The sequence below is a fragment of the Drosophila sechellia genome, chromosome 3R (genome assembly GCF_004382195.2).
Source record: "Drosophila sechellia strain sech25 chromosome 3R, ASM438219v1, whole genome shotgun sequence".
Taxonomy (NCBI): Eukaryota; Metazoa; Arthropoda; class Insecta; order Diptera; family Drosophilidae; genus Drosophila; species Drosophila sechellia.
The window spans coordinates 23,546,619-23,569,863 of record NC_045952.1 but is presented as its reverse complement, the minus strand read 5'-3'; the positions used below and the strand labels follow the sequence as shown (position 1 = coordinate 23,569,863).

At 49.2% G+C, this 23,245-nt stretch overlaps 1 protein-coding gene across 1 annotated transcript in view; it reads right to left on the bottom strand.

The window, feature by feature from the left end:
* Positions 1-155: 155 nt before the first annotated feature.
* The window catches only part of LOC6619626 (titin), a 37,523-nt gene continuing 14,433 nt past the window's right edge, over positions 156-23,245 (bottom strand). The window contains exons 2-7 of the mRNA XM_032722786.1: positions 21,868-21,974; positions 11,251-11,289; positions 10,136-10,333; positions 9,815-10,069; positions 2,002-9,751; positions 156-1,926 (exon numbers count right to left, since the gene is read on the bottom strand). Of these exons, the coding sequence (XP_032578677.1) occupies positions 1,824-1,926; positions 2,002-9,751; positions 9,815-10,069; positions 10,136-10,333; positions 11,251-11,289; positions 21,868-21,961 (8,439 nt within the window). The 5' untranslated portion in view covers positions 21,962-21,974 and the 3' untranslated portion in view covers positions 156-1,823. The remainder of the gene's footprint in view (positions 1,927-2,001; positions 9,752-9,814; positions 10,070-10,135; positions 10,334-11,250; positions 11,290-21,867; positions 21,975-23,245) is intronic.

Genomic DNA, 23,245 nt, shown 5'->3' with positions numbered 1-23,245 from the left:
AATTTGTGTCCTAATTTTTATTTAATCAAACCATTGGTTCTGTGAAGGAAGCCATTAAAAACCCCGTCTCCTGCTAAGAACATATCACATTTGTGTATGCAGTGTATAAAATATGACCGAAATGACCAATTGAATTGCAAAACACTCCCCAGATATACATTTCAATAAAAAGCGTTGTATTTATTTATTAGATTACAAAGAATAGCTGCATATAAATTATGATAAGGTATGGAAACACAAGAGCTGTTCTTAAAAGACATATCAAATAAATAAGATCTAAATTAAAATTTATTTATTTATTTTTAAAATTAAATACTTAGGGCTACAACTATAGTTAGAGATTATATAAAACTAATTGATGTTCGTATTCATTCAGCGCGATTCAAACGCTTGAAGATTTCGGCGCATTGCTAAGGCTCAAGTGACTGAAGATCCATTCGTTTCGTTCTATTCTACGACCAATAAAGTAATGACCAGCGCGGCAGCTGGTAGTTAAAAAAAGTAGTTTACAAAGATAGCTCCTCTCTGCGATCGGTGCGATTTTCAGTCAGTCGAGCAGTAGCGATGGCCGACAGTGTGTTTCCGGTTCCGTAATCGGTATCCGTTTCCGTTTTAGTTTCAGTTGATCTAAAAATTCTATGTATACTACGGTTTGGCCACCTCATGTGCACCTGACACGGGTGCCAGTGCAGGTGCACTAGGGCGAAGTACAAATTCAATCCGTTAAAACTATGCAATTCGTGCGTTCGTTTTGTAAAATTGCTATAAAAACTAGTTCGTTCGTTTCTCCACTCTACACGTATCTTGTATATAAAAGTATAAAAGCTTGGAATAGTTCGTAGAAGATACAGTTTTTCAACTCAACTCAACTCAATTTGATTCAACTGGTCCGATCCGATCTTGATTCAACTGGTCCGATCCGATCCGATCTGACACGATCTAATCTGATCTAGACTAATCTGATCTGATGTTATATGATACGATCGATCGATCGATCGGGTTGTGCGCGTGTTACAGGCGGATTCCGTTGCTCTTGCAACAAAAGAAGACTAGAAGCAACAATTATACACAAAAATAATAATGTTTAAAATAAGGTGACTAAAATACTATAAAAGCGCATTGGAGAAGAGTGAGCCGCCGGAGGGGGCAAGTATAGAATCCCTCCCGGCGGCCGAATGCCGTGGCTTCGTAACGCCATTGATTGCGATCCGTGTCCGGAATATCGTCGCTCTACCTATCTGTGGTGTAGTGTGGTGTGGGGTGCTGAGAGTCTCCTGAAAGCGATTGTATGGCGGCGGGCACAATGAACGACCTTACAAGGCACGCGCTACGTCGGCTGCTGTGGTGGCTATATGTCCTATCACTAGGGTCACAAGCCCAAAATACTAGTACACATACAAATACAAATAAGTAATCGATTTAAGTGAGCGCGTCTAAATTAATTGCACCTATACTATGTATACAGTACAATATCACTGGTTGCTTCGTCACCGTAACCTAATCCGAAACAAGTGGGCGTAATCCAATTGATAGAGTGCGTGTGTCGGCAAACCCAAAATTAACACTATTGCATCTGGTCCGGTTACACTATTGCTATTGCTATTGGCTTATCCGGACTTCCTGTTTCGGATTTCCGGTTTCAAGAGTTATGGTTGTGTTCTGGTTCTGTTTCCGGTTTCCTGGCTCTATGATTTCTATTGCTATTGCTATTGCTGCTAGTTGGCGAGTGGTGCTATCTGGGCTGGTTGGTTCGTCGGTTCGTGATTGTTGTCTGCAGTGCTTAAGAATTAGTTAAATTATATTTAGTGAGCATGGCTGGTGGTTCATCTCTTGCGTCCCGACGCCACGGCGGCCATCACTTGCTGCATGGTGGGTTCGGGAAAGCACTGCTGGGGATCGCACTTCATCTTGCCGTCTCCACCGCAACTGAAATTGAAACAAGATGCAGGTTAGTCATAGGAATATACAAAATACCCAGTTAGGTGGCTTCGCTGTACTTACGTGCAGCTGATGCAGGGACCGCTCGTGGACTCGATCTGCTCGCCCACGCGGTAGGAACGGCCATTGATCAAGCAGCCGGTGTGCTTCACCGCCTCGCCGTGCGAATAGTGCAGGAAGTGTGGCGGCAGAGTGGTGCTGGTGGTGGTGGTGCTCGTGGTAATGTTCAGCACGGCAGCCATGGACACGGGGCACTCGTAGCGCGGACAGCAGAAGCCGGAGATGGGCTCCTCGTGGCAGCCGGCAATTGGCGGCGGGCACGATTGCTGCAAGCAGATGATGTCGCTTCGGAAGCAGAAGCAGAAGTCGCAGGGATCGTCACGTGGAATCTGCTGGGCGGACACGTACAGTTTGCCGGCGTAGCGGCATGTTCCGGGTCCGAAGACCTCCTCCTCGTCGTACTCATCCTCGTACTCGGGGGCGTGGCCGTAGGGCGGCGGGGTAATCGGCTGTTGCTGTTGGCTGGCCACCGTCGTCGTCGATGGTGCGCTGGTCACTGGAGCCTCTGTGGTGCTGGTGGTGGTGGAGCTACTCAATTTGACAGTGGTGTTCTCCTCATCCTCCTCGCCCACACGGTCGTCGATGGCTGGCGCCGTCGTGGTGCTGCTGGCAAGGTGCGGGAACAGTGGGTGACCAGTGGTGGGTACGGCCTCTTCACTTGGTTGAGGAATCTCCGAAACTACAGCTGGTACCTCAGGCTCCTCTGGCTTCTTGTCAGCATCTTCCTCTGTCCCCTTGTTCTTGTCCTTCTTGTCAGCGGATTCCTCCTCGGACTCAACGGACTCTTCATCCTCCTCCGCTGAATCCAAGCTGGGCTTAACGACTGGCTCCGGAGTGGTCTTCTCATCGACCGATTCTGGCTGCTCTGTAGCCTTATCTGTCACCTCCTTCCCCAGCTCTGGCTGCTCCGTGGCCTTCTCTGGAGTCTCCTTCTCAAGCTCAGGTTGTTCGGTGGCCTTCTCTGGAGTCTCCTTCTCAAGCTTAGGTTGTTCCGTGGCCTTATCTGGCACCTCCTTTTCAAGCTCTGGAGCTGCAGTTTCTGGCACAATCTCCGCCTCTGTGACTGGAGATTCAGATGGCGTAGCAGGGGCAGAAGTAGGTGGCTTCAGTTTGGCATCAGCAGTTGGCTCATCAGTACTGGTCTCCACATCATGGACAGGTGGTTCGGTGCTGTCTTCACCATCATACTCAGATACAGCAGGCTTCTCGTTGCTTGGCTCCACATCGAAAACAACGGGGCTAACTGGAGCAGGAATCTTGTCATCATCAAGAGGAGCTGCTGTGGATGGGATCTTCTCCTCATCAAGAGGAGCCGCAGTAGTTGGAATCTTGTCTTCATCAAGAGGAGCTGCGGTAGCTGGAACCTCATCATCAGTCTGTGGAGCCACAGTGGCTGGGATCTTGTCTTCGTCAAGAGGTATCGCTGTAGCTGGGATTTCGTCGGCATCCTGGGGAGCCTCTGAGCTCGGAGTCTTATCAGAATCCTGGGGAGCCGCGGAAACTGGAGTCTTGTCAGCATCCTGAGGAGACACAGTAACGGGAGACTGGTCTTCATCTTCAGTGGACGTGGACGCAGCCTCATCGGCGGTATGGGGAGCAATAGTCTGGGACATGATTTCATCCATTGGCTTCGTGTCGATTTCAACAGCAGATGGAACCTCCACTGAGGGAGTAGTAGAATCAACAGCAGAATCAGCAGCCGGCGATGCAACAGTGGTGGGTGCAACTGGAGCCTCTGTTTTGTCTTGCTTCTCATCATCTTGGGAGATGGGAGAATCGGTGGACACATCAATGGATGTCTTCGTTTCGTCCTGAGGAGCAGCCACTTCCTTCTCAACGGCAACTGGTTGCACGGTGGTGACATCCTTAATTTCATAGTCGTGGACAGCTGGAGAAGTTGCGCTACCAGCGGTTGTGGATTCCTCCTTGGGAGGAACGACTGTGGAAGCCTCATCGATGGGTCCAGATGTTGCAGGGGCAATTTCATCAATGGGCTGCTCGTCAGACTCTGCTGGAGAGGCATTGGTTCCGGATTCCACTTCTTGCTCATCCACGGGCTCCTTCTCGGATGGTTGAGGAATTTCAGCAGCTGGAGCGAAGGTTGGCTTGATCTCTTCCTCCTCCTCCTCTTCAGGAGAAGCAGTGGTGGCTTGTTCGTCCTTTTCAATGTCTCCACCAGCAACTGGGGCTGATGTAGATGATGCCACATCAGATACTTGGGTAGCAGACTCAGGGGTCTCCTCAGCCTTGATCTCGTCCTCGGGCTTCTGGTCTTCAGTTTCTGGTACCTTGTCGGTGGAAGATGGTTCACTCTCCGCAGGTGTCTTAAGTTCGTCTTCTTCGGAAGCTTGAGGTGAGGCAGTTGTGACTTCTGGGCTCTCGACTTCCTCTCCAGAAACGGAGGGAATCTTCTCGTCGGACGGAGCGGAGGTATCTTCCTCGGCGTCAACAGGAGCCTCGCTTGTGGGCTTTTCGGCATCGGCCTCTTCAGCTGGCAGTTCAGTGGAGATTTCGGGAATTGTCTCAACTGGAGCCTGGGCAGTCGAAGAAGGCTGCTTGTCCTCAGGCTTCTCGGCAACTTCTCTCTCAGTCGAGGGCTTAACTTCCTCAGACGATTCGGTGGATCCATCTTCAGAAGCTTCGGTAGAAGCTGGTCCCTCAGTGAATACATCCTGTTCAATGGGTTTCTCCTTCTCTTCTTCCTCGGATGGCTCTTCTCCAGTTGGCTTCTGCTCCATTGGTTTCTCTTCCTCAGTTGGCTTCTCATCCTTTTCGGAGATAGGAGCCACTGTGGTGGCTTCTTCATCGATTTCAGTAACATAGGGTTCCTTGCGGTCAATAGGTGCACCAGTTGTTTCGTCTTGCTGTTTAATTCCAGTTTCAGTCGAGGGCTGCGGAATCTCAGCAAGGACTTCCTCAGGCAGCCTCTGGACAGCGGGCACTTCATCAGAGGTCGTTGGAGCTGCAGTTGCGCCAACAATATCCTCTTCTTCTTCTGGAGTCTGTGCAGGAGTTTCGGGTTTCTTTTCTGGCATCTCAGATGGGGTTTGATCAGTGGAGGAATCCTCATCCTCTTCAGACGATGCAGGAGTGTCAGTGGGTATTTCGGTGCTGGTTTCTTTCTCTACATCTTCATCAGGCTTGGCAACAGGAGCAGAAGTGGCAGTTGGTTCCTCATCGGGAGTGATACTGCTTGTTGGAATCTTCTCACCAGCAGGAGCAACAGTAGTGGGCACTTCGAACTCAGGCGTTTCCTTGCTCTCATCAGACTCAGGAGCATCAGTGGATGGTTCCGCAGATTCATCCTTAGTAGGAGAACCAGTGGATGGTTCGGAAGGTTCTTCCTTAGTAGGAGCAATAGTGGTTGCACGGTCAGATTCAGGCTCAATCTCATTTTCAGATGAAGCAGGTGTAGAGGTTTCGTCATCAATAGGCTTTTGTCCATCTTCGATCGGTTGCTCTTCAACTTCGACTGGCTTCTGTTTACCGTCGTCCTTCGATGGAGCAGCGGTGGTAACCGCAGCAGGCACCTCCTCTTCAAAGATATCTTGTGGTAGCTTGGGCAAATTGGACTCCTCTTCATCACCAGCAACTGGCGGATCAGTGGTGAACTTGTCGTCGGCCTCGACAGTCTTCTCAGTGCTTGGGGCCTTGTCCTCATTAGCAGAAACAGAAACAGGAGTAGTAGGAGCACCAGCATCGATTTTGTTGTCCGACTCGGATGTTTCTCCAGACGTTTCCTTTTCAACTTCAGCGCTTGGTTCGGTGCTGATATCAGCCTCAGTGGAATCCTCTTCATCGACTGGTTTCTTCTCTGGCTGAGCCGGAGCAAGAGTGGGCAGTGGTGGTCCTTGCACGGCTGGCTTCTTGGTGCTGACTTCAAATTCGCTTTCGATGGGCTCAAAGGTTGCAGGAACGAGATCTTCCTCAGCAGCGGGCTCTGTTTCGTCAGAAGCGGAAATCTTTGGTGGAGCGACAGTCGTGAATTTGTCAGACTCCTCAATCTCATCTTCAGCAGGAGCACTGGTCGAAACTTCAGGAACCTTATCAGACTCAGGCGCCTCGGTGGCTTTAGTTGAATCTTCCTCTGGTTTCTTGTCAAGATCAACAGTGGGTAGCTCAGTCGAGGACTCGGGCTCAGCGGTGCTAGCAGGGATTTCAGCATCTGGGATCTGCGCTGTCTCAGTGCGTTTCTTTTCATCGGCAGGCTTGAGGTTATCTTCACCAGAAACAGGAGCAGATGTGGTGGCCAGCTTATCATCAGCAGTGTCGGCAATCTGGGCGGGAGTTGTAGCCTCTGGCTGTTCAGTGGGCGCCGCAGAGTCACCATCAGTCTTCTTTTCGTCCTCGGGCTTGGAATCCTTTTCAATCTCACCCGCTGGAGTGACAGCCGGCGATGGCTTCTCCTTCTCTTCGGAATCTTCAACCGGTTTCTTATCTTCTTCAGATTCTTCAACTGGTTTCTTGTCCTCCTCGGATTCATCAATTGGTTTCGAATCCTCCTCTGATTCATCAATTGGTTTCTTATCCTCAGCGGATTCATCAATTGGTTTCTCATCAACCTTAGCTGTCGTTGATTCATCAACCTGTTGAGGAATCGAGGTCACTGGTTGGATCTCTTCATCGGGCTTGACATGAGATAGAGGCTGCTCAGTGATGCCAGTAGGCATGATGACATCCTTGGGAATCTCCTCAGTGCTGATCTCTGAGACGTCCTCGTCGATCTTATCGTCGGGCTTGGAGGTAGATTCCTCATCCTTTTCAGCACTTTCAATGCTCTCATCGCAAATGTAAGTGGGACAGCAACCATCCAGAAGATCGGCAGCCACGGTACATTTCTCCAGGTTCTCGGGCAACTTGCACTCCATCTGTTGGCAGGCCACGAGGCTGCTGATACATCTGCAGGACACGTCGCAGGGTGCGGTAGCGGGAACGATGGTGTTGTTGGCATAGGTCTTGCCTTGCACCAGACAGTCACCTTCGCCAGGAATAGCAGCGGGCAGATCCATGGCGGGCATGGGTTCAGAGCTCTGATCATCGCCACTTGGCGGCAGCGTTGGTTTCTCCGTTTCGAAGTCGTTGCGATTGTCAACATTAGCAGTGCTGGAAGGAACTTCCTGGGACACTGGAGAGATATCCACAGGCTTAGATGGTTCCTCTTGGACAAAGGGCTCCGTAGCAGTAGTTCCGTCTTCTTTCTCAGTATCCTTCTCTCCACCAGGGGGCAGATAAACAGATGGTGGCTTATCGGTAGCCGTCTCATCACTGGTCTCAGGCTGACCCGTAGTGGCATCGGTATCGACAACAGGTGGCACAACATCAGATTCGATTGGCAAATCAGTGGCGGTCTGTTCATCTTCCTTATCCTTATGATCCTTGTCTGTTGGTTCAGCTTCTGGTACCTCTTGCTTATCGACGGGACTGCTAGTGGTAACTTCGATTTCAGCGTCCTCAGCCTCAGTAGAGGACTCCTCCTTGGGCTGCTCGGTGGTTGTGGTCTTTGCAGTTGTGCTTTGGACAACATCCTCGACTGGCAAGTCTGTGGCATCCTGTTCAACCTCTTCATCATCTTTGTCTTCGGCCGTAGGCACTGTGGTGGCAGCTTCGTCCTTGTCTCCAGCCCGGGCAGGTGCAGTGGAAGTCGTTTCAATTGCAGCATCGTGGACACCTTCAGTCGAGGAGGCGATTGCTGGAGCACTGGTCGAGCTCGAAAGATCGCCCTCAGCGACTGGCCCCTCGGTAGATTCTTCACTAATTTCTGGCTGCTCTTCGAGCGCCTTTGGAGTGGTGCCCTTAACAATCTCCTCTTCACCACTGATATCGTCAATTGGAATAGGAGTTCCGGCAATGGGTTCTTCCTCAGCCTCAGCGATTGGCGTTGTGGGTTTGGCGAAGTCCTCGACTTCTTCTGCTGGTACTTCTGTGGCTGTCTCAGGTTCCTTGACGCCTTCGATGTCGGATTTGGGAGCTGAAGTGGTGGCCTTGATGACATCCTCTTCGCTTTCACTGATTGGTTCTCCGGCAGGGGTGGTTTCCTTAACGATCTCTTCGTCTCCTTCACTGCTAGATTCTCCGGCAGGGGTGGTGACCTTGACGATCTCCTCTTCGCCTTCACTGCTAGATTCTCCAGCAGGGGTGGTGACCTTGACGATCTCCTCTTCGCCTTCACTGCTAGATTCTCCAGCGGGGGTGGTGACCTTGACGATCTCTTCTTCTCCAGCAATGCTAGGTTCTCCGGCAGGTGTGGTTTCCTTGGCAATCTCTTCTTCTCCAACAATGCTAGGTTCACCGGCAGGTGTGGTGACCTTGGCGAGTTCATCATCACCTTCACTACTGGATTCATCGGCAGGAGTGGTTCCCTTAACGATCTCCTCTTCGCCTTCACTGCTAGGTTCTCCAGCTGGTGTGGTTCCCTTAACGATCTCCTCCTCACCAGCAATGCTGGCCTCTCCAGCAGGTGTGGTTTCCTTTCCAACATCTTCTCCCTCGCCGCTAGCTTCCTCAGAGGATTCAGTTGGCTTGGCTGGCTCAATGTCATCGATAGAGGTTGGAGCTTCAGTAGACTTGCCTTCATCCTGCTCCTCTACCTCTTCGAGAGCTGGAGTGGCATCCTTATCCGCTTCACCTGCCGTTGGAGCTGTTGTGGGCTTGACATCCAGCTCTTCGTCACCACTACCCTCACTTGGCTTGGGCTCCTGTTCCTTCTCATCACTTGCCACTGGGGCAGAAGTGGGCTTGAGTTCATCTTCGGTTTCCTCTGGAGCTGCAGTGACCTTGACGTCCTTCTCCTCGTCACCGCTTCCTTCCTCTGCAGGTGTGGGCTTGCCCTCTTCCTCTTCCTCGCTAGTTGTTCCGGCGGTTGTTGGCTTAACGTCTTCCTCCGTTGGCGCCGAGGTGGTGGCCTTAACCACTTCCTCTTCGGGACTGGCCTTGGCTGGAGCAGAGGTGCTGACCTTAATGAGTTCATCTTCAGTGATCTCCTTTTCGGGAATCTGGGCAGGCTTAGGCACATCATCTTCGCCGCTACCCTCAGGCTCTGGAGTGGTGACGATCTTAACGATATCTTCTTCGGCAGCTTCAGTGGATGACTCCTTGGAATCTTCGGTGGACGATGGTAAATCGATCCTGGAATCGGAAGGAATGCCGGCGGTGGATGATTCGGGCTCGAAGGAGAAGTCCTTTTCGTCCGTAACGTGCACAGGTGCAACCGTAGTGATCTTATCCTGTTCCCTTTCCTCTTCCTCCACCTCAACCTCACCGCTGCCCAGCTCGGCGGAAGGAATTGTGGCGGTCTCCTTATTCTTATCCTCGTCATCGATGTGTTCCTGCAGATCCACATCCTCTTTGGGAATCTCGGCATGAATGCCCTTGGCCGGAACCGAAGTAGCACTCTCTGGCGTGGTGATCTCAACAATTTCGGTGGTGGCACTGTCGTCCTCGCAGACGTAGTTGCTCGGACAGCACTCGCCCTCGGCTGCTGGCATTGCGCGACAGGACTTTCCATTGGCCGCCATCATGGGCACCTCGCACTCCTGCACCGCGCACACGATGTCGCCGCGCATACAGTAGCAGTGCTCGCAGGCATTCTTGCCCTTCAGGGAGGCTCCATCCGCAAAGATCTCGCCATCGTGGATGCAGTCAGTGGTGGTGGGTGGTGTCATGGTGCTGGCCAGGATGAATCCAGTGGTGGGTCGCACCGTAGTGGTTGTCGTCGTGGTCGACTGGTCCACAAAGTCCAACTCGTTTTCATGGTCTGAAGCGAAGATTTAAAGTTCTTAGCTGGGGAATCCCAAGTTGTTATGTTATCGAAACTTACCGCAACTGTAGCGCACTGGGCAACAGGATCCCTTGTTGTAGATGGGCAGGCAGCCGTCCACGTGCAGAGTGCACTCCTGCATGACGCACTTGGTCTGGTTGTTGATGCAGTAGCAGAGTTCGCAAGGTTTATTGGGATTCGATGGCACCTGGGCGCCCTCCGGGTAGAACTTCTCCTCGATGCTGCAGCCGAACTTCTCGGGAATGCTCAATTCGGTTCCGGGCTCCGGGGAGTGGTAGGGCACATCCACGGGCACTAAATTGGAGGTAGAGCCATCAGTAGAGTGTAAACGCAAGCGGTTCTCCTGCTAAGGGAACTCACCTTCCGGGCAGGTGATGATGGGGCAGCACTGGTCCTCCCGCTTCTCCACGATGCAATCGTGTCCAATGGGCTTGGTGAAGGGGCAGACGCGCAGGTAGCACATCAGCATGCGGTTGTGGCAGGTGCAGTTCAGACACGGCTCATTGGTCATGATACGGTCGCCCTCCTGGTAATGCGCATAGTTGTAGTAGCATCCCTCTGCAAGTACAAGATATACATAATTCGAGAGTGAGACCTGGTTATCGGGGCCAAAGCCTGGGAATCTGTGCTCCAAACACAATGCTAACTCTTTCTGGCTAATACATTCCGGCGCTGGCATTAGTTATGCAAGCGGACCATCCGTATTATACTATATACTATAGTATGTGATTTGTGCTACTGTGTCGTTTGGGCCATAAATCGCGGATTAGCGCCACTTGGTTGTCATAATACACGGCGCTATTGACAATTTTTAGAACTCATCAGTGTCGTTAAACAAAAGTCAACTGTCTTAAAATATGCGCACGTCCAGTGAGTGGTTTTTTTTCTACTTCTTTCCGACTGAGCTGGCTGCGTAATTTAGTGGCTTCCACCCGCAATAAATTTCACATCACATCATTAACACGTTAAGCGCCGCAGTTTCCCCGGCTTCTGTGAACTGGCTAGACCATTTTTTGATTGAAATCTTTGGGTTGGGCTTGGGGTGGGGTATGGAGCGCGGAGCCCAGCTCACGTTTTTCAGCGTGTCTCATAAAAAGGCAGTGCTTATTTCTTTATGTTTCCATTTGTCTTCGCCATGTGTGTGCCTCTTCACACCTCGGCTAATGCAGCTTTATGACAGCGGATGGCAGCGATAATTGGGCAGCGATTAGCGGCTTACGACAACTGGGTGGCTATTATAATTAGACAGTTGGGCAGCGGATCAATCACATTATTATAGTATCGATAAAAGATCAAAGACCAGGTTGGGAACATTGTGTAAATATGAAAATGGGGTGCTGCCATAGATCGTTCACATCCGCATTGTTTGGCGAAATGGCAATCACCATAAAGTGGAACAGATCCGAATGCATTTTTATTAGGCTCCTCTTGTTGGACGGTTATGGTTAGAGTAGTTAAGCGGCTTTCCGACTTACCCGAATACTGTTGGATCTCCGTGTACTCCTGGACCGGGGCTGCAATGAGAGAAGGTAGAGGGAATCTTTATTATTTAATGAAATGCCATAGTTGCAGGTTCCCCCATTATGGCGGGAATTTTACGATGGCCATATCCGTTAGCCATCGCCATGACCATAATAAATTAATTTGCCATTGCCGCGCGAATGCCGAACTCTAATTGTGCCAGCATGCAATTGAAATTGGCCAGGGAGCTGCGTAGGTTTGGCCACGTTTGCCCAGCTCGATAGCCTCGCCCGGCGTGATAACAGGGTCTAAAAGCCAAGAGCCAAGAGCCACACCAAATTGCAGCAGCAACATCTTGGCTTGGCTGTGTGCGTGCAACGTGTTATTACCACATAATCAAAATGCAGCCTGGCCGCAACATCTAGCCAGGGCGCAGCACTGCATCCAGCTGGAAACGTGGCAGGTAGCGGCCATTCTGGCCAAGAAGCGCTGCCTGCGTGTGTCCCACACTGCGCACTCCACCACACTGGCCCCCTCGCAAAAATGGCTCAAACAAATTGTCTAAGCTGACAGTTGGCCAGGAAGACCAGTTGTTGTTGCTGCTGTTGCTGCCACTTGTTGCGGCAGAAATGATTTGACAAATTACTGTTTTATGAATTGCTGTTGGCGGTCTCGACTTTGATTAATTGCGTCCAGTTGAAGGGTTGACAATTTCTCGAATATTTCACATTTTAATTTCCGCATACCTGTGGGGTGGCCAGTTGGGCCAATGACTCGGCTCTTTGCCCAGATCCACATTTAAATCGAAGGCAGCAGGCAGAAGGCCAAGAACTGGCCCATACAATTTGGCAACAAATTGCTGGCAAAACAACAATGAAAATCCTAACGGCAAGTGCTCATAAGCATGAATTTGGCCGCAACGGAGGCTGGAGTCCAGAATCTAGAATACTGAATCTCGACGAGCGACTCTGGCCTCCGAACGGCAGCCACTAATCAGAGTAGCAATTTCGAGCTGGAGAAGATGGGGGCACCATCTCCATCTCACTCGAAGCTAACGGATGTAAATTACATTTTATGCGGTAAGAACAACAACACGACTCTTCGGAGCCTGGCAACGCATAAAAATTCACACATTAACTGTTAAGGATTGCCGGCGAGGGATCGGGAGATCCCAAATAGGGGGAGGGGGTATGTTTCCCCCGTTCTCTCACCACTTGACCGAACTTGAGCCTTGGCAGTGCGAAGAATTTGGCCGCGGACTTGGCTGCAATGGGAGTCAATCATGTGGCCGGCGTGGCAGCAACTGGTAGGCCAAGACAATCCCCAGTTGCAAGCCCCACTGCAAGCTTATGCAACAATTTTGCACTGCGCAAGTGCAACAAGTAAAACAAGCCGCATATATACATACATCATCATTACGATGGGGACGCCTGAGTTGCTCGGCGGCTGGCGCGGATGATGATGATGATAATGATGGCTATGGTACACATCAAACATGGTCGTGTCGGTCCAACAAACAGAAGTCAGTCAGTCAGTTAGTCAGCCAAGTTGCTGCTGTTGCTGTTGCTGCATGTGCTGCATGTGGCTGGTGTTGATGTGGATGCAACAGCAGCACACTGAGCCAAATAACTGCTTAATCAGTTTGTGTAGAAATTCGGGTTATATGAGTGTGTGACCTGAACTGATATAAATACTGATTTCTAAACTTATTTGGCATGTTTCTAGTAATTTAAGTTTAATGATTTCTTCATTTCTTGCTCGTAGACTGCTGATTTCTCCCAGTGCAATGCGGCTTCTTCGTGTGCTCAAGCAGCCAAGCAGCGGGCCAGGCCAAAGCCAAAGTTGTTGGCGGCTCTCGGCCAAGTCGTGCATTTTGTTTATTCTAGGAAAGCGCGCGCGCACCGCCTCCGTTCCTCCAGCGCCTCCTGCTCCGCCTGCTTTCCCCATCGTACCCCTGATTCCAACAAGTTGAATGACCCGGCGCGCATGTGTGCAAAAATGTGTACACAAACCATAAAATACGAGCCACAAGCACTGGCAGCCTTACTTACATAAGTAGGCCTAGGTGCTCCGGCTCTGGGACTCTGGGATTCGGACCAAAGTCACTGTAGCTCCCATGGTCCATGGTTTCCACCCGAACCCAAACCGAGACCCCGAGTCAGGCACGCCTTTTGCTGGTTACGCTTTATTATTTAGTGCTGTAGGTGGACCTGGTTGCCCGGGGCAGATGCGAAAAAAGTGGAAGTTTTCCCAAATATTCCCGTTGATAGCCGTATACTTTCCCCACATCCCCCACTGTCACTACCAGCCGCTACTAACCAACTAACTACTGGCTATGCGGAAATGCAGGCGCGAGTGAAAATATTTGCCATGCCACAAATATTTCAAAGATTACAAAATAAACACAAATCTTTGCCGGCTTGTTGTCCCCAAATGCGTTTTTACCGCTATGCCGCAGCTGCAACATCAGCAACTTCTTGACCACACCCACCTCCATCTCCATCCCCAGCTCCATCCAGGAATGAAAAGAGTAATAGGAATGGGTGGAGTACTACTTGGATCCTATAGCAATTTCTCACCCAGCCTGCCTGCGTTTATCTGGCTGCTAATTAGATGCAACCAAAAAATAAGAAAATAAGGGAAAAAAGAGGCAAGAAATAACAAAGCCGCTGGCAGAGGAGCAATAAATCGATCTGTAATTGCCAGACTCCTCTGGTCAGCAAATTTCCATTGCAGAAACAATTTCCATTTTCCCTGGCCTTGATCACATAATTTCCATAATGCCGAGCAGATCAATATGGAGTGAGCGACAAGCTAACAACAGACTGCCTTCCAGACCAGACCAGACCAAGAGCATAGCCCAGGCTCTCCATCCCCGTATCATGTCCATGCATCAATGCTGAAAGCAGCCGCCAGGCAGCCGCATCACCAGCAACTTGCAACTAGCAGCAGCAGCAGCAACTAGCAACATCAGCAGGCGCCCTAACAATGCAACTGCAACTGCTGCAACAGGAAGGCGGCGGAGGAGGCCTTCCAAGCAAATGAATTTGCGAGTAATTTAACATGATTATGTCGGCGACAAGGTAGCAATGTAGACATCGAAGCTCCTGCTTCTGCTGCTGCTGCTGCTGCATCTTTTGCTGCTCGATTGCGGCCAAATTGGACGCAGTTGCGCAAGGCTAAAAAGACCTAGAAGGCTGGCTAGGGCGCTACCTTGGCGTGACGCTGTGTTTTATTACCAAACTGGAGGAGGCTGCTTGGCCGGGCCATGATTCCTTCTAAGTAAATTATGCCCGATGGTCATGATGCCGCGAATGGAGATGAGGCTTGAGGATTGCGGATTGGGGATTGGGACTGAGGATGCCATAAAATTGCACCAGTCGAAGGCTGTTCTTGCTCCATCTGCTGCCGGCGTGCATATGAAACAATTACCAAGGATAAGGCTATGACTATGGCTAGGGCAATATCGGCGGGGTCTAGGCCTATTTGGCCCGTCTATATGTGGACATTGTAATTGCAGGCGGTCCCATGGGCTCGTGGTCCTCCGAGCCCATCTCATATGCATATTTATGGCTGGCTAGTAGGTTGGTTGCGCTGGCTGGCTTGCTTGGTTACCCGATGTCATTAGAGAGTCAGGGCCTGGTATGCTTGTCAGTTTGTCAGTTAGTCAGTTAGTCAGGTCGATGGAGCAGCAGCAACTAGTATTCCTCCTGACTGCTTAATAGATAATAATGAGTCTGGCCTTGGGCGCTGTAATTAAGCAGTTAAGGGAGGAGTCGAGCCCCAGCCCAGCATTCTTTCCCACAGTCCCTGGTTGCCTCGTTGCCTAGGTACCCTAAAACGCAGCCCGGTGCCCAGGGTGCTCGAGTGTCCTGGCTTTGATTTGTTTTGATGGCTTTTGCATGGCTTTAATGAAGACTCCTCCCCTCCTGCCAGCAATCAATCTGTCCGCCTGTCAGTGCTCCCCTGACTTCGGCTAATCACTACGCTCCGTCTCTGGAGGATCTGTGTGTATTGGTGGGCTCAAATATATCATAATTTTTATTTGCGCAATTTTGTTTAGACAAATTCTTATGGCCCCAATCCCCCCCAGGTGGGGTGGAGTAGTCATGGCTACCCGGTCAATTATTACACCGCTAGCTGTTATTGATAACAGCGCATTGATTACAGCAATTGCCGAAATAATAGGCTCGACCAACGGGAGATTCCGATGCAGATCCAGATACTGCTGCTGCAGATTAATCTGGCGATGGAGTTGGAGCTGGAGCTGTAGCTGAAGTTGCTCCACCAACAGGTGATGGATGCCCAGGCAATCAGCTAGCGCAACAAGTTTTCCGCGCATGCGTAACTGTTTATTAATTTGCACTGGAAAAACTCTCACGACTCGATGTCCTTCCTGGACGGGAAAAACCGCGATTCAATTAAGTGCCACTCGAGGAGCTAATTGCCCGCTGACTTTTGTTTCCCGGTTGTGTGTCTCCCTCGATTTGTATCTAACATTCAGTATCTAGTAACCATATGGTATCTGGTATCTCCTCCCACGCTGGCACGGCATTTAGCTAATGATCGGACACCGGAGATAGTGCAGGTTATGGGTTCTCAGTTCTGGGCTCTAGGTTCTAGGTTCCACGTTGCAGAAATCTGCGTGTCCCACAGCCAGCCGAAAGTCATAAAACTCAATGGCCCAGCTAGCTCGCACGGGCACTCCATACATCATGTGCAGAGGAGATCAGCAAAGCGATAATTATACAAAGTATTAGTTCAAGCGAGAGCGTCTGACTTGGCATGACCCGTCTCGAAGTCGCAGACGGGATCGCCTCGGATCGGAGATGGAGCTTTGGAGCTGAATAGCTGGCGGTTGCCATGCGTAAAGGTGCCAGCCAGCTAGGCGAGTTGATTGAACCCCACCAGGGCGTTAGAATAGGGCTAGTACGGAGGGGTCTAGGGCTAGATGGTAGGGCTAGGGTTACACAATTGAAAGAGAACGCTCCCAGGCGGCCAAGTCATTGCACCTGCGATCGAGATCTCCCTTCTTCCATCTTTCCCTGTGTATAGTAGATCTTGCTATAGACCTATCTTTGCTAATTACGATCAGCTACCCGAGAAGCCTTTGTCTTAATAGTGTCAAAATGAATTCTAACACGCCAACTTCGCTTGTCTCGTCTGCTAACTACACTTCTGCTACACGCAGATTTATTTAACTGGGCAACTAAGTAAGCTTTGTAAATGAATAACAAATAGTATCAGCATCTTTCGGTGCTTGACCAATTCTGGCAAGTAGTTGCTTACTAATATGCGATATAATCCCAAATTAGCAATTTAAACTGTGAATCGTATCTTCAAGATACGCTCCGCACAGTCACAAACGCTCACCCTTTCCACGATAATGCCACTATACACGAGGTCCTCAGCTTCCCCTGGGTGAAGGATGAGATTAAGAAAAGCAGCAGGCAGTACATGCAGAGGCTTCAAGACCACCCAAACAACCTGGCACAAGACCTGATGGACACCAGTCAACGCACCAGGAGGCTGCACCGATCACACCCTTTGGACCTCTCTGGGATTAGACACGCAAATTAAATTAAATTATACACATACATTATTATATACTTCATACATACAATATCGACAGTTATTGTATAGTTTCGCAACAATTTATGTAATCAATTAATTCTCTACCGTTAAGTTTAGTCATCAAATTTAATGATTGTCCGCGAAGGACAGTTTTAAATTAATATATCCAAAAAAAAAAAAAAAAAAATCTTCAAGATACACTACTATAATAGATTGCTATCAAAACAGAACTTCCTTTTGCAGTGTAGCTTCTGGGCATCCAGCGAACCGAAAACTTCACCTCCCTGGCCAGGTTGTCAGGAGCTCCGTCTGCGTCTCCATTACATCACCATCAGTTGGCCATAATTGTCTTGTGTTTGGGCTTGTTAGCGTGCTGACCATCTTAGACGGCGATTAGCAACTGGCGCCAGGCAGAATGTCTAATTGAGTGCTCAGCCGAGGTGCATTTATGTTGGCAAGGGTCCGGTTCCGACCCCAACCCAATCAACAATCCAATCCCATCCAAATCCGTCCGTTCGTCATAAACGGCAATTAGCAGAGACAAAATGGCAAATTGGGTCACGGGGCTGCTAATTGCCATAAATATGAATAAAAGCCACCAGTGTTTGCCGTTTAATTAACATTTCGAACACGTTTTTGGTCCGACAACGTGTTATACAAATCCGAATTAGCATATTCACGCCGAGAAATTGCATAAAATGCCAAAACAGAAATAGCCAACTGGCGTTTGCCGGCGACCACGACAAGTTCAAGTTCAATGACATCAAACAATAATAGGGAAATATAGCAGCAGCATACATAATATGAGCCATGATTATGGCATCCACATCCACACAGACATACATATAGGTAGCTATAGACCCCATTGAGATGGAGGTGTCTGTATCGTGCGCTATCGCCCTGAGAAATCCCCCAACTGGTATTGTATTACGTATAGCGTTTTGCTCTACTAAACAGCAAGATATTCATTTGCATTTCCAACTGTCATTGTGGGTTTCTCCGAGCCAAATAGAAATTACAGCAATCATTGGAAACCATTTCATTGTCAAGGTGAAAGGTGCACGAGGGGCATGACGACTCCCAGAGCCGAGGCGTTAATAGCCAAATTGTGTAATTGCAATTGTAATTTCGGCATGACTGAGGTCTTGGTTTTTTTCTTTTTCGGTTTTTGGGATGTGGATTTCGATCTGGATGTGGCCACGTTACCGTTACACATCAAATTGCCGCCAGTTAACCGCAAGCCTATTTACTTAAGTGAAATTAGCCCCCGACCTTGTCGCAGGAAGTCGAGAATTTGGTGCTGATAATATCGGAAAGAACAATCCGAACTTCCAAGTTTCCGCCTGCGATTCTGGTTCACACGCTGCTCCAACTTCTTCTGGCCATTTAATTGGAGGAGAGTCAAGTGCAGCGAGGCACTTGCGAAGCGCTTGGAACTCGGAACTGGGATCTTGGATCTTGGAACTCGGCGGCCCTTTGGCGGCATGGTCATTGCCCTCGTCGCCCCCTCAAGAAGACGCGGGAATTGCGTGGGTCAGATCAGCCGCTCAACTAAGTGGCTCTGTGTACGGGCATTTAAGCCGAACAAATGCGTCTTTTATGAGTGTCTCGAGCCCATGGTCAATTTATCATATCAACTCGGCAGACCGACTTACCAGTTGCACTGGGAAAAACAAATGCTCAGTTTGGAGGGTATAAAATCCAACATGGAACTTGGTTTAAAAGAGAAGAATATTTTATTCTCTTAAACTAACTTTCTCCCAGTGTACCGCATCAGTCACCGCTCGGATTTGGCTTCACACCAGCGCGATTTTGACAAATAGTTGGACATCTGGGGGAGGCTACGTTGGTGGGCCGAGCGAAGCGAAATAAAATGAAAGGAAAGTCGTCTGGCCGCTTAGCATAAATGCTTATTTATGGCCAAGAGTCAATTGGTCACTGTCGAAAGTTTCTACGCCCCCCATTGGCGAATCTCACGTTCGACAGAAGCCACCAGTGGGTAGTCAACGATATTGGTTATTGGGGAATCCAAAATCGAAAACCCAAACCCCAATCCCAAATCCCAGACAGACCCGTTCTTTGGGGTTCGTGCGGGTTGGCCCGCAAGTTCGTGATCTCCGGCTCGCGTACTTGTTCTCTAAGTGGATACGAAATTCCACAGCCACGCAGCCAACACATCTTCGGCATCGCCATCATCGCCATCATTGCCATATCGGTCAATGGTCAGCGACTTTGGCCGGTTTTTGTTTGCCCAGCGAATAGTAAACAGCAAACAACTCGGACTCGGACTCGGACAATGTATGGAATGGGATGGCCCCCGGTGTCGTCGGGGTGTTTGCATATATGAAATATTTACGAGGAGGTGGAGTAGGAAGCTGTGGGTCCCACCATCCACCATCCCGTTGGAATGGTGTGGTATATACCACCTTACCATGTACCATTTACCATTGAGCATTACCTGGTGCTATCAACGGCGATAAGCCCGATAAGCCGGATCCGCCGGGACACTTGACATTGAACCTGGTCCGTGGCAGAAATGTTAATTATATGCGCGTGGCTAAGACGATGATTGGATCTTGATTAACGCTTATGCTCGAGGGCCCGATGATGACGATGCTGCTGATGACATCAGCGGGTCGTGCAATTAATATCAAACCATAGTGTAGTTGGGCTCGAGCCACAGACACAGACACAATCTCAGCCAGAGCTGGAGTTTCATCGAAGCCTGGCTAGAAGTTAATACAAGCTAATTAGGCACATCATCGGCGAGCATCATCAGGGTTCTCTGAAAGTTAGATGCTTCCGCAAAACTGCCATAAAGATGGGGCCCGTAAAGCGGCGATTTATATGCGCAATAAACAAAAGTATTGAAGAGAAATTCGTGCGGCGCACTAATGCCTTTGTAATTGGCTATATATTAAGAAATCACAAAAACTGGCAATGGGCCACATAAAGTATATTCTGAGTGCCGAAATCGGATAGCTGCTAGATCACTGGCCAAAGGATGGACTAGGTTCAGTGACCATCATCGGCGCAGTGGTGTAGGTGTCAATTGCCGGAGCCAAAGCAGAAGAATCTCGAAGATCGGAAGATCGGAAGATTGGAGGAGCCCAAGAGCAGGTGTTCTTTCCATCCCCCCATGATTCGTTAATAAGCATGAGAAAAACAAGAAACGAACTCATGTTCGAAGTTGATTGATGAAAACGCCCCGCCGAGCAAAAACGGCAAACAAAAAATAAGAAAAAAGAAAAGACCAGAGCCAAATTGAAATTGCCGTCTTTACTTCGTGGCTTATAAAATAATGATAATGTGTGGCGGCTACCGGTTGGGAAGATGGTCGCTCGTTTTTATCGACCTTGAGCTTGAGCTTGAATTAAGGCTCCAAGCTGATGGCCAGTTAAAATTGCATAAGTTCCCTCGACAAGCTCTCGAATCGATTTGGATATCCAACTTGATGGCTGCGCAAACAATTAGCATGGATCGATGAATGGATGGACTACAGCTTTTGTTATGACGCAAATGCCACTTGTTGTGAAGTATACATGCTATATGTATATCATATCGGTTCGGAATAGCCATAGCATCTGACATTTGCCGCTAGTCCCATTGATTTATGGCTCGCAGCTGTCGGCGGCGGAGTTAGAACTACATATGTACGTAACCGAACGATTCAAATGTATCTGTTGAGTCATGCTCGTATCTATAATGGAACAATTCAATTACCAGGCCCTGCTGGGAAACTCTGCACGCCGGAGTTCATCAAACCCGCCGAGGAGTTGGAGTTGGAGTTGGAGTCGGAGTCTGAGCCCGAGACCACTATGCCGTTTTGTTGGTCCGGCTTGTTAGTGTTACCGATTTGTGACTGTGTGTAATAATCAATAAGTAGGTGAGAAACCCTGGCGGGGCAATCTATACTTAAAACACCATGGGTTCTCCACAGCTTTCCCCTTGGCTCGTCCATTCACAAAACCGAACAAAATTCTTTTCCACTTTATTTCCCTGTTTGTCAGTGAGATCCATTTCCATATGCACCGCTGCGCCGGCTCGGACATGTGTTAATGAAAATTCCAAGAATTCTGAATGCCCAATGCAAGGCATCGTGGAGCTGCGAGTGTGGAGTACCCACGAATGTGGGTCAACGAGCTGACTATTGTCGCCTATCGTTTTGACTGGGCCAAATCAGTCAGTCAGTCAGCCAGCCAGCCAGTCAGTCAGTTCGTAGATCTGGAAACCCGGAGTTCTCAATTCGACGTGGCTGTCGAAACCATTGCCATTGCCTGTTTATTGAAAGCCCATTAAACAATGGCTCTGGCTCTGGCTCTGACTGTGGGCCTTCTCCGGTTATGGACCGGATGATTGGTGGCTATACCCTCGAGTGGCAGTAACTACGTTTCGGTTTTGGCATTCGTTGACCGATATTCCTGAGGAGTACCCAAACCCAGCCCATGGTAACCGTCTTATTTTTATTTTGGGTTTATTTGACTCTGTGTTCTGTTTAAACAAGTCGTTAAATCGAACACGCCCAAAATAACCAGGAAGACACCGTTGCATCGCCTTTTATTGCCGGGGTAAATGTGAAAGTTAACACATTGCTAGCTCCTTGGTTATTGGTTTTTGGACAGATGAGCTCGCATGCTGCAGATGGGTAGTTGGGCAGTTGGACAGTTGGCGGGTAACGATGGGTAGAGGCCATTAGCACTTGCTTTTAATTATGAGCCAGCCCGAAATTCAGTTCCACTCGATTTCAATTAAACACAATTCTATTTGGGACACCCGCGAAAGGCCATTCCTAATTCGATTTTCGCCCTCTGGCCGAAATGCAACAGACTTTCGTTCGGTCGTGGTCACCGGGTGACCCCTGATCCTGGACAATTGGAAACGGCAGCTGTTGCCAGCTGATGGCAATTTGCCACAATGGCTTTAATTAGTGCAAAAATGCATGGATTCGCCGGCAGATTTATGGCAAAATAATAATCAAAACAGATAGGACAGATGGGCTAAGTACTGGGTACTTAGCTGGCTAAACATAATTCACGTTGACATAATAAACCACTTACCGGCTTGTGTGGGTATCAGGACCATGGCCAGCAGGACGAGCGCCAGATACAGCAGCTCCTCGAGTCCCGGCGGACTCGAACGTCTTCTTGTCATCTTGTGGTTGTAACTGCAATGGAGAAGGAGTCGAAAGAGCAGGCTTTAGTACGGGATAACAAAGGCGTTTGGGCTGTGGGCTCGGCATTCTTGCGGACAGGAGGCCATTTAACCCTTAAATAACAATCAAATCGGGCGGCAATATGTTCCTTAAACGACTGGCACTTCATTAAAAAAGCATGACAAGGCGCATGCCGCCCTCAAACCGGCGTGTCTCAATTTATTTCCATGCTTCCTTTACTCATTTGTATTCCTTCTTTTTGGTTTTTCGAAAATTTTTCAATGGCCTCACAAAAGCAATTTACGTGCACAAACAGCAGAAAAGCAAAAATTTCGGGGCGGGTGGGAGAGTTGACATGTGAGCGACCAAATACCGAAACCACCACTAGCATCCCTCCTCGAATGTCCTGTACTGCGATGCGTTGTCCTGTCCCATTCGCTTCGTATCGTTTTGGTCCTGACTGGCTGTTTTTCTTCAATTGTTTGCGGAAATCACTTGTTTGCCGATTTGACAGATGTGCAATTTTCCCTGACATGCCCAGTTCGCTGTCCCTCAAAAACTCAACCCTCCAGCAACTTCCTTCCGCTTCCTTCCCTTCTCATCCAAGAGGTCAAAAAATCGCCGGATTTGTATCTGTATCTCGAAGTCCTTCGCTGCTTTCGCTGCTGATTGAAAATGTCAGGCGCACGCAAAGGAAAAGTTCCCGAAATTGGACAACACCCCCGACTTCTTCGATTTGGTTTGCTTTTTCCCGCCCCCCGTCGAAGATCCGGTGATCCCGTCGTTATAATTAGCAGGCGGCAACCGCCACATATCACGGCTTATCGGTTGACAACTGGCCAACTAAGGTATACTATACTATGGAGTGGGATTTATTTTATTGTCGCCCTATAATGGCATCGAATGGCCGGCCAACACATACGCTTCATATTTTCATTTATTAGCCCAGTTCGCTTGTCGGCTTTATTTGCTTTATGTTACTTTAATCAAGTCCCAGGAGATGCAACACGTGATTCCATCGAGGGGTTGCTCTGCTCCCCTCCTGCGAAGGTTTCCGTGTCCCAAAAAGTTTGGGGGGAATTGATGCTGAGTGCTTGTTTGTTTCGGGGGGCGTGGCTGGTGGATGTGTTATGCAATTTTATACATTCCATAAAGCAATAAAACTTCCACCTAAGCACACTGGGGTCGCAAATGGAGGAGTGTTGAAATTAATACCCGCATTTTGGTAGAAATAGTAAGGGATAAAGCACAGTTTTGCTAAAGTTGGTATATTATTTGGTTTT